This window comes from Amblyomma maculatum, chromosome 3 (genome assembly GCF_055883805.1).
Source record: "Amblyomma maculatum isolate TAMU_Amacu chromosome 3, ASM5588380v1, whole genome shotgun sequence".
Lineage (NCBI taxonomy): Eukaryota > Metazoa > Arthropoda > Arachnida > Ixodida > Ixodidae > Amblyomma > Amblyomma maculatum.
Window position 1 is genome coordinate 24,965,796 of NC_139346.1, and position 15,565 is coordinate 24,981,360.

Consider the following 15,565-nt stretch of genomic DNA (forward strand, 5'->3'; position numbering starts at 1 on the left):
CGGTGACGTCCTTTCCCGAAGGCGGGACCACGAATTTCGTTGACGTCACGAGACATGTCAATCAAATGAAAGCGAACGTGTTCGGTCGCTGTGTGTGGAACTCAGAAAGTGGCGTTCGCTTCAGAGCGAGAATCATGCCGTACGTGCCCCCCGTCGCTCCGCTGTTGATCGCAGTGCTCAGCGGATGTGATCGGCGTTTTCGGCGGTCGCGCGTACATGGCGATCCTTTCGACATGCCTGACGATACCTTCTGAAGGCATTTGAGACTGTCAAATGGGCTTGTACGCCGGCTATGCGAAGATTTAAAACCCCACCTTGGCCCAACGAGGAAAACCGCGCTCCAACCGTTGTGCGCTGACATGACTATACCGACTAGTAAAAATGTCAAGCTGCCAAATGTCAAATGTCTAGTCAAATGTCAAATGTCAATTGCTGCCACGTGAAAAATCTCCCGCGCAAGTTCATAACTGTTAGCGCCCTCTTGCGAACAAAAAAATAAAATGACACAATACAACACACTCGAAAGCGCCCTCTAGGTACAGTGCCTAGAACATACTGGCTAGTGTGACGAGCGCCCGCGCTTCCCTATGGGCGAGGATGGCGCTGTTTGCAATGAAAGCCAATCGTTAGCGGCAGAGGGCGCTGCTTGTAGGGAGGGTACCACCTGAGCAGACGACGCAGTTTTCTCGCTTCAGAATACGGCAATCTGTTGGTGTTGTGCGTGCGTGTTAAACCTGCTTCTGCGCGTCTTTTGCTTTCACGAAGGTGCAGCAGTTTATTTACGGTGTAGGTGTTTGCTCATGCGAGTCGTTCCGCACTTCTACCTGCTCGGCGACGATTGCATCGGTTTTTTTTTCGCGTTTTGTGCGCGCGTTCTGTGCTCGCGTTTATCCCTTCTTTTTTTACTGTGTCGCCAGTGGTGAAGCGCGGTTCCCGATTGTTGTTTCCCCAGTGCCTCTCTCTAAACGGCAGAGAAAAATGCCAAAGAGAAAGCGGTGGTGCACAGAGAAGACTTGCTTTTTTGGCAAACGGGGCTACCGCTAGAACAAGGAGTGTACGTATTACTGCGCTATCTGATGCTACGTAAGTACGCATTCTGTACAATGGGAACGAAGCATTGACAGAAATGACGGAAGGTAAACGGCAACTGCTTTTGTTGGCGAGAAACATTTTAGAGCATGCAGTTATATTCAAAAGGATGGAAACTTGGGCGAGCCGGTAACGGTGCTCCATGACAGTGTGTAGCACAGAGTGTACACAGGCGCTACAGACAGCACCTGTGTTGTGTACCTTTTCTGTGTCCCTCGATTCTCCTTTTGCGCTACACATATGTCATATGGATGCAGTTATATATTAGGCGCATGTTTCACCGTAAGCGCGGCATTACCAACGAGCTTCCTCGCGATGATCGAACCGGCCGCGTCTCGTGCATATTGTGTATCTGAGAAAGAAAAAAAAAACTTCGTCAGCTTCATTCAAAAGATGGTGACTTCGGCAAAACCTTGTGTGCAATCACAGGCCGCGATGTATACCTTAGTCGCTGTAAGTAAAGGTTCCTCGTTTGTGCTCTGCTGTTCATGCATTTCTGCCACATGTGCCTGTGTTTGTTATTACATATACATAAGAGGAGTGTTGCGTGACTTTGTTTCCTGTGTTGTTCGCATACACAATATATAAATAAAACTGCGCTTACGTGTTTACTTGTCAGCAAGTGTACAGTGCGCAGAAAGAACCATATGTCAATAAAAAAGAAGCATTTTTCTTTGTTCCAGAGATTACAAATATATTTTATATCAATAAATGCCTATCCTTTAATTGTTGTTACAATAAAAATTCTGGGTTTCCCTTTGTGAGCACGGGATGTCCGGGACTAAGATGCTCAAACTTCGCAGAAGCCTTCACAAGCAAGAAGCGTTAAATATGTGCGCCACTTCCAGTCCAAGACAAAACACCCACCCTGAAACTTGTAGTCAGCGGCTTCAGTTATAGCTGAGGTCTGTTGCGACTTAATGAGAGCTGAAATGCAGTGCAAGCAGACCTCTTGCCGAAGATGTGAGAGCGCGGTAGGCAGCAAACAGCGCGGCTGGTACCCACCCAGTTTGCAGCGCTCCTGGCGGCGGCCGCCGGCATTCATCGCTCGCGGTGCCACCCGGGAGGCCTCGGTCGGCACACTAGCCAATATATTCTAGGCACTATACTCTAGGGAACACAAAAGAAAATAAACAAATCGAGGAACATTAAAACCGTCTCACAATAAATTCTATATCTATTTTTATAAGTTCTGAGTGATAAATTCGCAGTATTGTAGTCAAATACATTCATTTAGAGCTTAAAAAAACACCGCAGTTAGCATATGGTCCCTAAAAAATGCAAGCAACCGAGATGGGACCGCCCAGTAAAGCCGATTGGCTGTTTTGTGCCCCCCAGCGTTCCTCCCACCCTTTCTCCCCCTACGTAAAATTGATGTCACGGCAAAGCGAACGCGTTCCAAAGCGAACTCTTTCGTGGATTCGGCCCCTGAAGTCATCTTCAGAATCGTCACTGCTTCTGTCAGCATCCAAAATTGAGCTTTTAGATGCGTCAATATCCGCAGAAATGCGCCGTTTCCGACGAGCGCCAGCGCGCGTTGTCGAGGCCATGATACGCACAAGGAGCAACGATCACCTGACACCGGAAACCGTCTCGACGCTTTCCGGTAAATTCAATTTCTGGTTTTTTAATGAAAACAATAAAATCAAGGGTAAAACTGAAATAAGGGTTCTTTTATTTCCCACTGGTGGCCGCCACTTGTCCAGAAGCATTTCCAAAGCAGGAAAATTCGAATCGTAAAACCGTCGTTTGCGGGCTAACGATCGGAATAGGCACAGACAGGAAAGTGGTAATTAATGAGACAGCTCCATACGGTTTCATGCAGGTTCATCCTATGCAAAAACTGGTGCACACAAACATGTTTAACATTTATACTGGATTTTTCACTAGGGTATAATGCTTCTGTGCTGTTGTAGTTTAAATTTATGTGCAAATATCACATACATTTTCAGATAAACAACATGAATGGCATTTGCTGTATATTATTTTTCTATTCTTTTTTCACTAATCGAATATTCAATTTGATATTTGAAGGCACTTTTTTTCTTATATTCATATTCAATTCGTATTCAGAAATTTCAATATTTGCACACTCCTAATAATTATACAGGGTTCATTTATTGATTTTTCACTGCTAGTTCCAAGGCCTCAGTTATATTTCTTTCCAGTCTTACTTGTCATAAAAGTAGTTATGCAAACAAGGATAGGAAATTGGACTTTTAAAACATATATGCAAACAAACCAGAGGCAAAAGTTGACACTTGGTAGAGCCATACCAGAGCTATCACAAAACATGGAGCCGTTCATATAAAAACATTGGATTTGTGGGCTCATTTAATGGGCTTGAAGGATATCATTCTACACAGGATTTTTCACAATATATCTTTTGCTCCTGCGCCTGTGGAAATCGCTTCTTGTAGAGGTGGGATTTGTTATCATTCATGTTGCTTTCTCATATGCGAACACGATGCCTGAAAGGGATTATTATATCTACAACTCTTGTGGTGCTTCGAGTCTTATGGCATGTCAGGTCAGGCTTTGCTACAGCCAACTTTTAGTGCAAATGATGGAGGGTGGGTTTCTCTCAGAGTGAGCTCTGCTTAGCCCTGCATGTCTAATCTCGCCCGTGAGTATGTCATACTTATTGCAGTTCATGACTGATTTTTCAGTCTTTGCAGGGACCACAAAAACACCCCAAGAAATCGGCAGTCCGAGAAATCAAATTTTATGGAAGAAATCACTTCACATAAACTTCCTATCGTTGCTGTGGTGATGGAAGAGGCCAGCAGCACTGTGCCCATTCTGATGCCTAACTGTCTCACCGCGCAGTGTTTACACAGAAAATGGGGGCGAAGAACATTCAATGGCTGCAGCGGTACATTCGACACTTCGTGGGCAAAATGTGGGCTTAGACGGTGTTTAGGTCTGAAATCTAACTTGGACTGCGAGTTTGCTGAACTGCTGCTTTATGAGGATGCCTCACCGCATATTTCTCGCACCTTGTGCGGTGAAGCATCTTAAAATTGCGGCACTGCCATCGATCTATAACGATGTATGTTTTTCTGCTGTTCGAAGCTCATCATGTAGACACTTCCACTTTTTCTTCGAGCCATCCGCTTCCTCTTTATTTTGTGCAAGAAAAGAAAACAATGATTGATTGAATAGTTATGAAGGAGTACCAATGCGTCTGCATTAGGCCACAGAGGCACTCTTGATTTTGGATCTTACAACATTTCGGACTGTGTGCGTAAAGCAAAGCGCTTGACGATACTGTGGAAAATCGTTGCTGTCACACATTTTTCATCTCAGATGTGTAGACAACCATACACGTCGTGTTGGATAAACTTACTGTGATGCAAATGGCTCTTGCCACTAGAGGGTGGAAAACTGGGTGAGCTGATTTTTTGTGTTAAATAGAGACACTGAGACAGCACAGTGCTTTAGTCATTCCATAATTCAGACATTTTTCTTGCCTTTAAGGGCCCAATCAATGATGATGATGTGCCCTGAAACTTCTCAGCGTTTGGTGCTTGTCAAATGATATTGTCAGCTGAGAGTCTTATGGTGGTGCTAACCCCTAGTTCAAATGGTGTAGAGTAAGTTCCTCTTGGAGCGAGCTCTGCTTAGCCCTCTGTGGTGCCCTGCAGATTCTGGACGGGGAGATGTTTGAGCTGATGCACCAGAACGGAGACTACACGCACTTCTACTTCTGCTACCGGTGGTTCCTGTTGGACTTCAAGCGAGGTGGGTTCTCTCATGTGGATCTGTGTGCCCCCACTAGCATTTGCTGCCCTTTCTGCGAGGAGGCCCACCTGCTGGTGGAAGAGATGTTAAGAGTGAACAGATAAAAAGAAAAAAATTACGGAGGTGCACTTAAGTCTTCTTATAAGTCTTCTTACATGCGGAAATGCGAAAGTGTTGCGAGTTCCGTGCCTAGTTCTGTTGTGAGGTCGTTGCATTTTGTTGTTTGTCTGACGTGTACAACTTTACCTCAACTTTACTTGTTTTTATCAGCATTTTTTTAAAATCATATTGTAGGGTTGTATGAATATTCGTATTCATGTTCGAAAAACTGATTCTTGAGATTTGTTGAATATTCGAAAATTACCGAATACAGCGAAAGCGTTGGAATTCACTGCAGTTTCACCACAATGCACACTTCACTACAATGCTTGACTGCATGGACTTGCAGTGATAAGAAGGCTCCCTTTGTGAAATGGCCGTCACGTTTTGGGGACGCTTCACTCAATGGCTAACTGCGTGGACTGTACAGTAATGCATCCTTAAAACGCAATGGGGCTGTTTTGCGATGGGAGCCTTCCCAACAGTGTACGCATAGCGAAGCACTAGACGAAATCGAAAAAAAAAAAAAAAAACTAAATGTCATTCTCACTTTGGTTTCATCTCAGATGCAGACAACCATTGTGCAAGTGTTCACCAGATAAAATTACTGTGATGCAAATATTTTTCAGCAGGTTTTCAGGCCTGTTCTATGGACATCTTTCTGATCCCTTGAAGGCTGAATTAACGATATTTTAAGACAGGAACTTATAGCACGAATAAAGATAGATGCTGGATTTTTCAGTAGAGTAAACACTTTTGTGACAGATTTTCTGTTCTTGGGCTCCAAGATTACCTCAGAAGGAGACTGCAGCCATGAAATTAGGAGACGCCTGCTTCTGGGAAAGAGAGCAATGGTTAGCCTTGACCGCCTAGTAAAGAGCAGAGACATTAGCCTGCCAACCAAGATCCGTATAACTCGTGCTATGGTCTTTCCACTTGTGATGTATGGATGCGAGAGTTGGACCGTGAAAAAGGCTGACCGCCGAAGAATTGACGCGTTTGAATTGTGGTGCTGGCGAAGACTCTTGAGAGTTCCTTGGACTGCCAGAAGATCAAATCAGTCGATATTGTCAACCATAAACCCTGACTGCTCATTGGAGGGTCAAATTCTAAAGTTAAAGCTCAGCTACTTTGGTCATTTGATGAGAAGAGAAGAGTTGCTGGAGAAAGATTTGATGTTGGGAAAAGTTGAGGGTCGCCGGAGAAGGGGTAGGCAGCGAACGCGATGGTTAGATGGCATCCTCGAGGCACTGCAGATGAAGTTATGTGATGTTAGGAAGATAGTGAGAGACCGGAAAGCGTGGCGTGACATGGTCCATAGGGTCACGAAGAGTCGGACACGACTGAACGACTGAACTGAACTGAAACACTTTTGTGCAATTCTAGTTTAATTTTAGTTGGAAAATACCTGGGAATTCTGAAATAAACAAAGGGAACAATGTTCTATGTTTAATTTTTTATTTTTTTGTCACTGATCAGATATGCAGTATTGGATTCAATATTCGAAGCCATTCATTTCCCGTATTTGTATTCTATTTGTATTTGAAAATTTCAATATTTGCTCATCTCTTTTTTTTTCTTTTTTTATTGTTTAATCTTTTGTAAGTTTCTGTTCCTTTTCTTAATTTATTTCTTGTATTACTGCTGCGGTTGTCCTTTCCCTCAGCGCCCCTCGGTGTCCTTACGATAAAGAAGGAGGATTATGGACCGATTCTCAGGAAGTCTGTGTAGAGTTAGTGTGTTTAGCATGGAAGGTTGGTGGTTCGAAGCCTGGACATGATTCACTTATTCTTTTTATTTTCTTTTTGAGGACATGCCATGGTGACAACTCGTGTCCACGCCATTCACGGAGCAAGAAATGCTTTCGCATTAAAAGTGCTTAGCCCGTACGACCAGGTGTGCTGGCAGGACAGCTGGTGTGGAGAAATCAGGTCAAAAAGTGCGGCATCAAAAATAAAGAGAAGGCCTAGAAGCCACACAGAAGTGCCTGCTTATTTATTAAATAAATGCCAACTAGTATGAACCGCTAAAGCTGATGTTGTCTCAAAGCTGAAAAAAACAAAACAAAAGTAAATAGTGAAAACATTATCAATATTTTTTTTATTTGCTGCGGAATCTTCATCAGTTTGGTCCTATAGTTCATGATGTGCCATGGTGAATGGTTTATGCATGATATGGCACTGTGGCACTCACAGGTGTTGCCAAAAATCCAGAGAGGTGTTTGCCGCTAACATCATTCTGTGCTGCTGCATGGTGCAGCCACTTTTCTTCTTTTCTGCTTGTCTCTCATCCGTATTGTAATGCCAGCGAACGCATAGAAGTGTTAAATGTGCCTTCTTGGTGGCTGTCCGAGCAAAATTTCAGGAAAAACTGAGTGTTCAGATGAGTGAAGCACAGAAATTGATGACTTACTCATTGTGCATTGTAAGTTTCAGCGATTTATTTTGCAGTGCTGAGTGCACTGCACAAACCAAGGGCTTAATTATTTAAGCAGTGTGCAGGGGTGGAAGTGCTGCATTCTGCTCCAAACTGGCTGCCTTAACGCTAGCAGAGCATGGGAACGTCACAGCATCGAGGGCAAAGATGTAACGCATCTTGCACTGGCCTTAATGGAAATAAAATTTTTGTAAGGGATGGAAGCATGGAGCATAATAAATATTTGTTCGCAAGTAAATTTAGTATGAGCTACAGGTGATTGAAGGGAACTAGTTGTGAAAAAAAATGCACTGTGTGTGTGACATAGCACCTCCTCTCAGCCATTTGAATCGCCAGGAGAGAGATGCAAGAGCAGCAAGCGAAGCAGATAGCATAAACTATTGTGAGCCGTTAGGAAACCCTCGACTGCAAAAACTGCGTGAGTTATTCTAATGGATCTGCTGTGAGAACAAGCAGGCACTCATCGAGCCTCTTTGTCAGTGACAAGCTTGCCGAGCCTATGGCAGACAAAATCATACTTGAAGCATTATGGGTTGGTATTCCAAAGCTGTCAATCACTAGGAAGCTTCTCAAGAGTGTTGGAAAGCCATACTGGGCCTATCGCCAAGATGTTAAAAACGAGCCCCAGCATTGCTCAAACAGACAATGATGAACTGTTGGCAGGAGGCAGTGAAGTTTTTAAAAATGGTGAAGGATGAAAAGGCTACCCTTAGTGCCATCTATATTTCCTGAAGGCACTACTGACCACTGCTCGAGAATTTATCAGCACAGGCATAGGATCAAAAAGGATATGCACAAGATAGCGCAAATGTCGTGCTCATTAATCTAAACTCCAAGTTAGTGGTGCTGCTTGAGCGCATCGAAGTCGTAAACTCTACATTTGAATCTATCAAGTCAGAATAGGCAGATCATTCAGGTCACACTAGGTGTTCAGTAATGAAGCGCACCAGCAAGTGTTTGGGAGAGCATGTTGCCGGGCTAGTGGTGATCCATTAAGTAAAAAATTTAGCGCAAAAAAAGAACACAAAGGACAAAGAAGAACACATAAGACGTTTCACGCTCGTCAAACGTCTTATGTGTTTTTCTTTGTCCTTTGTGTTCTTTTTTTGCGCTAAATTGTTTACTTAACAGCAAGTGTTCCTTTTGCTGCTAGTCTGTTCCAAGTTGTTGGCTGTTTGTCTAGAGATGAGTGCAAATTTGGAGAGGCACTAAACTTGCATAAAAAGGAATTAGTTTGGAGATTTTATATTTTCTGTCAGAAAGAGAAAACTACAATTATCAGAGGCATATGACCTTAGAAACATGCTCCAATACTCTTGATTCATTGCTCCAAAGCTGCTCCAAAATGAATTTATTACTGCTCCCAAGGCTGCTCCAAAATGTTTGAGCCTGCTTCCATCCTTGAGTGTGGCAGTGAAAGGGGCATGGCTGGCTAAGAAGAGCCTGTGATTATGCACCTTCATTCGGACATGGCTCAATAATGAAGCGGAAGATGCTTTAGGAGGCTCTTCAGCTAAAGGAGTCGACTCACTCTCAAGATGGCACAGTTTGATCTCGCTAAGGATTTTCATTGGCCATACCCTGCGTTGTCCGGCTGGAAAGTCCAAGAGGATTACCTGTGATGTCCTGAGAATCGGTTGTTGCTGAAAAACAGTCCTTTGAGGGGCTTCGTCCTTGGCTTGTGTGCGACTGCAGAAGGGCAGCTGTCAGTCGATGAAATAGAGGCTTATAACAAAAGAGTGCCAATACAAGCATTATAATGTATGCTTGTTTGTATCTGCAACTGTTTCTGACGTATCCACTGGGTGGCTATGCATAATTGAGCTACATGCATGGTTCCTCTTCTTGTGGGGAAAAGTAAAGCTTAGAGAGTGGCCTGCAGTGAGAATGCTATCTGTAAGGAGCCGTGAAGCAATTTCCCTCCAGCTTGGTCGTACGCAGTGGTATGAGTGAGAACTCTTGACCAGCATGGGTGTTATATTGTGCAGTACAAGGCCCTACATTCCATTTGAAGCATGCGCAATGCAGTGATGGGACGGAGAGTAAGGCCACTACTCTTTTGCATCCAATTTGGCGACACAGCAAGTGACTGTGCGCACAGCCTGCTAGTCTGGCATAATTCAAATGCTGATGTACTGGCAGCTACTACCTGTGCTTTCCATCTGCAGATGTGGATGGCCGCAGGGAATAGGCCCTGAACAACTGGGCTGAGCCACCACGAGAAATATGAAGCTTGGCACTAAGCTGCTCTAAGCCCAGTTTGCAGTGTCTCTCGTTAGTAAACGTAGGCTACAGGTCGGATGCAGGATGCAGCCAATCAGAGGTTGCATCCTGCTTGTAGGCAGTGCCGCACGAAAGTTGTCTGGGATTGTGCATTGAGGGCATCATCGAGGAGCTATAATTTACTCACCGCAGTGCATGCTGTCAATCAAGGTTCACTGCAGCCACATTCAATTTTAGTGAAGGTAGCACATTTTAAGAATGCGCAGCATGTGTTAAAAATAGTCATTTACTTTTTTATGTGCATTTTGATTATTGTGGAATACAAATTAACCCCTTAAGGGCCAAATGAATAAAAAAATTATGTTCCCAAATTGCCAAATTTTTTTATTACGTAAAATGCTTCAGTAACATGTTTGAAACACAAAAAAAAAATCACAGAAACAATTTCTGGCAGATAATTATAATTTATTAGTCATTACCTGCCCCCTTGTGCAATACTCTATACCTTACACCTTTGAGGAGCATTGAGAAATAAAAAAATTAATTCTTGAAAGTACAGATAGTACAAAGTGGCTTAGAATTGCCGTGCAAAAGATGCACCATTGCTTCTAGATGCATTCAAACTAGATGAGACCACTATCCATGTGGTAGCGTTCGAAGCATGGCACTGCGCAGAGGGCCTTCTTGCACACCACCTGCACCAGGTCTATCTGGCACCATTCACGGGAGCTCGCCATCGTGTCATCGCTGCTGTCTTCCGCTTCTGACTCGCTGTCGGTAAAAATTTCATCACTATCCTCTTCACTTGAAGAGCAAAAAACGTCATCGTCATCACTTGCGCTATCATCCGACGCAGAATAATCTCCCGCACCAGATGCACGCACGCATGATGCCATGTTTTAGAAAACACGGGAAACGGGATGCAGGAATTCCGCCATCTAGTGCTCAAAATCGCATTCAAGAAAAACGCCAAGAATGGGACTCGTGCTGCCATATATGTTTTATGTGGTAAAGTACCGTTTCAAGAGCTGGGCTCGCCAAAAGCCCCTCGAAACATTGCGGAAAAGCTGTGACGACCTCAAAAAAAGTGCCGATCGCTTGTGACGAGCTGAGCTTGTCATAAGCCCTTAAGGGGTTAAGGACCCTGAGCATTGTTCGTGCTAGTCTCTCTCCTTTCCTTGCTCTGTGTCCGGGTTTGCAGCTCAGCCTTGTCCTGGCCCAAATTCATACTGCGCAGGACCATTCAAATCTATATTTATTCTTTTTCAACAGCCACCGGCAGCGGCCTTATCACTGTGATTGTAGTGCACAGATCGATTTTGTACTCTCTCATTGTCACGAGACGCAGCTTTACGATTTTCTTTGTTGTGCAAGATGCGCTGAGATGTATCGCAAAGGATACCAGCCACGCGCGTGTTCCAGGATATGCTAGTTACCGTTTGCAGCTTTATCTAGATGTTTCTTTGCCGCCTTAAAATTGAGCATGTTTGCTGCTATCGCCGCCGCCGAGTTGTTGAGCTATTCTGAGGGTGAGCCCAAGAATGAGTTAGTTTCAGTGCTGCTACGCTTGTGTGCTCTTTTGTGATTGTGGCATTGTCACCTTGACATGACAATACGTTGGTCAGATCCTCCCTTCACCCTCTCATGTTTGGTTAGTACGACTTATAAAAGAAAGGAATGGGAAATGCAGAGAAAGAAACTCTTAAATCTAGTTGGGTGCTCTGCTGTCTCTGTCTTCTGTATTCAGCAGTGTCTCTGCACAACTCGTGGTCTACTGGAATGACAAGAAAATGGGGGGGCAGCATTGAGCCTAGCTGCAATCTGTACAACTGGGGCTGTTTGTGCAGTGCATTCAGCTGGAGGTTGCCTTGCAGAGCTGGTGTACCAGGACGTGTTCAGCGTGTGGGAGACCATTTGGGCCGCCCAGCATGTAGCCTCAGGAAACTTCGTGCTCTTCATTGCCCTGGCCATGGTCGAGTACTACCGGGACATCATCCTCGAGAACAACATGGACTTCACCGACATCATCAAGTTCTTCAACGGTACGATTTTTACATCCTGCTCCCTTGCTGCCATGTGCATTGCCAATATTAAGTTGGAATACAATGCAACAATTCAGCTGAGAGTCGAGTGTAGCAAAAACACCCGAGAAATAAGCCACTGTATGCAGATGACAAATCTTGCGTGCACCTCTTACTTAAGTCTAGGGCCACAAGTACACATTGGACGAGCAGTCCCAGTTGCTACGCTTGAGTAACAATCTTGCCTTGTGTTGATGCCTTCTTTTTTTTTCACACAGAGTGCAAGTTTTCATAGCCTTTAAAGCTCCTGTGACCATTTCCTGTTAGTGGAAGCTGAAACTTCGATGAAGGAAGTGAAAAAAACAAACAAAGATGAAGCGGCAATTATGACTGTAGCAAGCGGTCTCAAACTGGGTTCCGCAAAATACAGGGGATTGCGTAAGCTGCTTTTGTGGGTTCTGTGAGCTCCATGCTGGGTTCGCCCTTACTCCTACTTGTTGCGGTGTGGGTGGTCAAAACACAGGTGCTGGCTTGTTAAAACTTATTTTATATAGTGTTGGTCCTTATTTGGGCTCATTTCTCAGTTTCGCACCATCTGTGCCAATTGCAGCATAGATTTTGCAGCATGTGAAGATGCTGTGTGCCAGTAATGTAGAGTATATATGTTTTAAAAGGAGCATGCCCAGCTGTCATGGCAGTGTGTCAAGACTTTGCTTGTGTGCATGTTTGGAGCATGGTCTGTAGACGGGGCATGGTGTATAGGGGGACACATGTTGGAGCATATGCACTTTTAAGTATGGCAACTTTTAAGTATGGAATAAATATTGAACATATTAAGAAGGACTATTGATATAATAAATGGCTACATCATAAAGGTAACGAATATTTCTGTATCATTACAAATGCAGGCATAATAAATCAGCGTCCTTAATGAGAGCCCGAAAAAAATAGTATTTCACTAGCCGAATTCAAGGTTCTGCAGGAAATCCCCCCAAAAATGTGGGAAATTATCAATGAGGTCACGCAAAATTTGAAAAAATGTTCCACACTTCCCTCTAATATTACTGCAAAAACTGTTGATGAATTCAATACATTTTTCACAAGTGTCGGTCTGGATTTAGCTGCAAAGCTTCCTGGAGCCAGTGCAAACAATAATCTTCCTGCGTCAGTGCAAACAGTAATCTTCCTGCATCAGTTAATTTTTTCGCTCTGCACGAAGTTGAAATCAAAGAAGTGTTGTCGGTTGTCATGGAGTTGAAAACAAACAAGGCAGCAGGCTTGGATGGCATTCCTGCAAAGCTTATTAAGGAAACTTGATATTTTAGGTCCCATACTATGCCGGCTGTTCTATCATTTCCTGCTGAATTACACATACTCGTCACCCTTAAAGGTAGCCCGACTGCTGTATTCAAAGATGGTGATCCTTCTGACCCCTCTAGTTTCAGGCCTATTTCCGTACTTAGTGTTATTAATAACATATTTTAAAAAATTCTATCCAAACATATTGTCCTTTTTTTTTTTTTGAGAAATATATCTGCCCCCAGCAACATGGATTTTGCCCAAAGCACTCCACTAGCTCAGCAGTCATTACTCACCCAGGCAATTAACAGTGCATTAGACAATAATGAGCTGGCCGCTGTTATATTTGTGGACATAAAAAAGCCTTCAACACAGTGAACCGCGGCATTATGCTTAATAAATTAAGAATATATGGATTTCGCAATAGGGTGCTCGACTTTTTTTCTATAGTTACCTTACTGATCGCAAACAAGTTGTCTCAATAAATGACCTAACATCAAATGTGCGATGCGTATACACTGGTGCATGTTGGTCAACACTCGGTACTTTTCCCACTTTACCTCAATGATTTTCCTCTGATATTATCCTCAGCCAGTGCTCTCATGTATGCTAATTACACTGCCGTTATCGTTACTGCTTGTCATACTGCCGAACTAGAAAGCATCGCAAACACAGAATTGAAAAAAATTTCAGACTGTATCTCACGAACAAAGTAACATTGAACACTAAGGAATCTAAATACATACTGTTCCATTCACGGAAAAAATCACTGGACTCGAGTGATATTAGATTAACTATTAGTCAGACCCAGCTTGAACCACCCATTATCTTTACGTACCTTGGAGTGACCCTAGATAAGCACTTACATTGGCAACATCAAATTGACTCGATTTGCACGAAGATTGCATCGGGTTGCTATGCTCTGCATCAAATTCACCAGTATTTTAATGACAATATTCTGAGAGTCCTTTACTTCACATTAGTACATACTCACCTGTCATATTGCATTGAGTCGTGGGATTGGACGTATAATCCTTACCTAGAACCCATGAAGGAAAGAAGCCAACAGTCGGTGAGGCCAAGGAAGGGGTCTCGGTTCTGGCAGTCTTGAAGCCATAGGTAGCGTAAGAGGGTTCTAGCACAGCTTTCGCCCTCGCTCTTGATCACGTTCTACGTGACGCTGGCGGTAACAAAGGACGTTCCACGTCCGCCGTTATGGTTGAGGGTGGCACTGGTGAACACTCTCAAGGTTCTTATACAGACAACATAAATACCCAAGCAAGTAGCAGGGGGGACAGCGGCCGATGTAGCTCAGTTGGAAGAGCACCGGACGCGATATTCGGAGGTCGTGGGTTCATTTCCCAGCATCGGCACATTGTTTTTTCTTCTACTTTGTGTTTAATTATCGTTCCCCTAAACAGATTACATTACTAATTTCTGTGATTATCTAAGTAAACATTAAAAAAAAATACATAAAGTACCATCCCCAATGCTTTCCTTGGCCTCGCCGACTGTTGGCTTCTTTCCTTCATGTATTATAACGAGCACCCTCATTTCCCCTTAATTGATCTGCTTTTACCTAGAACCCGTTAGATGTTCACATAAGCGATCACTTAGAATAATCTCGTTTTCCGACTACTCTAGACCCTGCAAGCCACTATTTATTAAACTAAGCATGCTGCCTTTTTACCTGCTTCGTCAGAAAAACACTGCTGAATGTATTCACAAAATAGTGAATAACAACCTCCCCTTTGATATATCTACATTTAACATCCCGTCACGTGCTACGCGAAGCCACACTTGCGGAAATTTTAATTTACCCATAAAAAGAAACGTTTATGGTGAGCGTATGCTGCAGTTTACGGGCGTTAAAATCTGGAATTCTCTACCCTATGACAAAGATTGCAAAGAACTTTTCCACTGAATAAAGGTCACTACCCTACGACACAATGCTATCTTACTGGCGCCGCCATGTGGCGAGCTCAGGAGACTGGCACGCGCTCGTCTTCTTCGCTCTCGGTGCTCGCCTGCCAGTTGGTTCCGTGCCTTATCTTGCCGGTGCTTTTACTTAGGTGTAATTAAACCTGCTGAACCAGTTTCACTGGCTTTTGTGACATTTTTGGTGGAGGTGCTGGGTAGATCCTATGTACGAAGAGCCTCTGGCTGCCCCCTACACCCATCTACACACTGTGGACGCGACACCTGTGCACAAGGCGAGCCGTCGCTTGAGAGGCTTAGCTCCCGAGTGTGGTCCTCTTGTCTCCCCACCGCGAACCACGGTGACTACAGCGGCAATCCAGACCATTCAGCTTCCGGGGAGTGCCCAGCAGCTGATCCACGTATGCCCATAATCCACGTATGCCCACGCCATTCCATGGCGACAAGTTCGAAGACGTTGAGGACTGGCTGACCATCTATGACCGGGTCGCTGTGTTTAATGCATGGAATGAGGTGCGGAAATTGCAGAATGTTTATTTCGCACTAGAGGATGCCGCCAAGATGTGGTTCGAAAACCATGAGGCTACGATTTCCACCTGGCAGGATTTCCGGCTGCAGCTGCTCGGAACATTCGGCAACGATGCAAGAAAAGAGATGGCCGAACTCGCTCTACAGTCCCGAGCACAGCGGCCTAATGAAAGCGTCGCCATGTTTGT

The 15,565-nt window shown here is 44.1% G+C and overlaps 1 protein-coding gene across 4 annotated transcripts in view; it reads left to right on the forward strand.

Moving 5' to 3' along the window:
* The window catches only part of LOC146194364 (small G protein signaling modulator 1-like), a 164,881-nt gene that overhangs the window by 126,314 nt on the left and 23,002 nt on the right, over positions 1-15,565 (forward strand). For 3 of the 4 annotated variants that reach the window (XM_084597375.1, XM_084597378.1, XM_084597377.1), the window contains exons 20-21: positions 4,737-4,833; positions 11,466-11,633. In XM_084597375.1, the coding sequence (XP_084453501.1) occupies positions 4,737-4,833; positions 11,466-11,633 (265 nt within the window). Of the gene's footprint in view, positions 1-4,736; positions 4,834-11,465; positions 11,634-15,565 lie in introns of those variants that run through there. The other variant, XR_014705876.1, reaches the window with a different exon arrangement.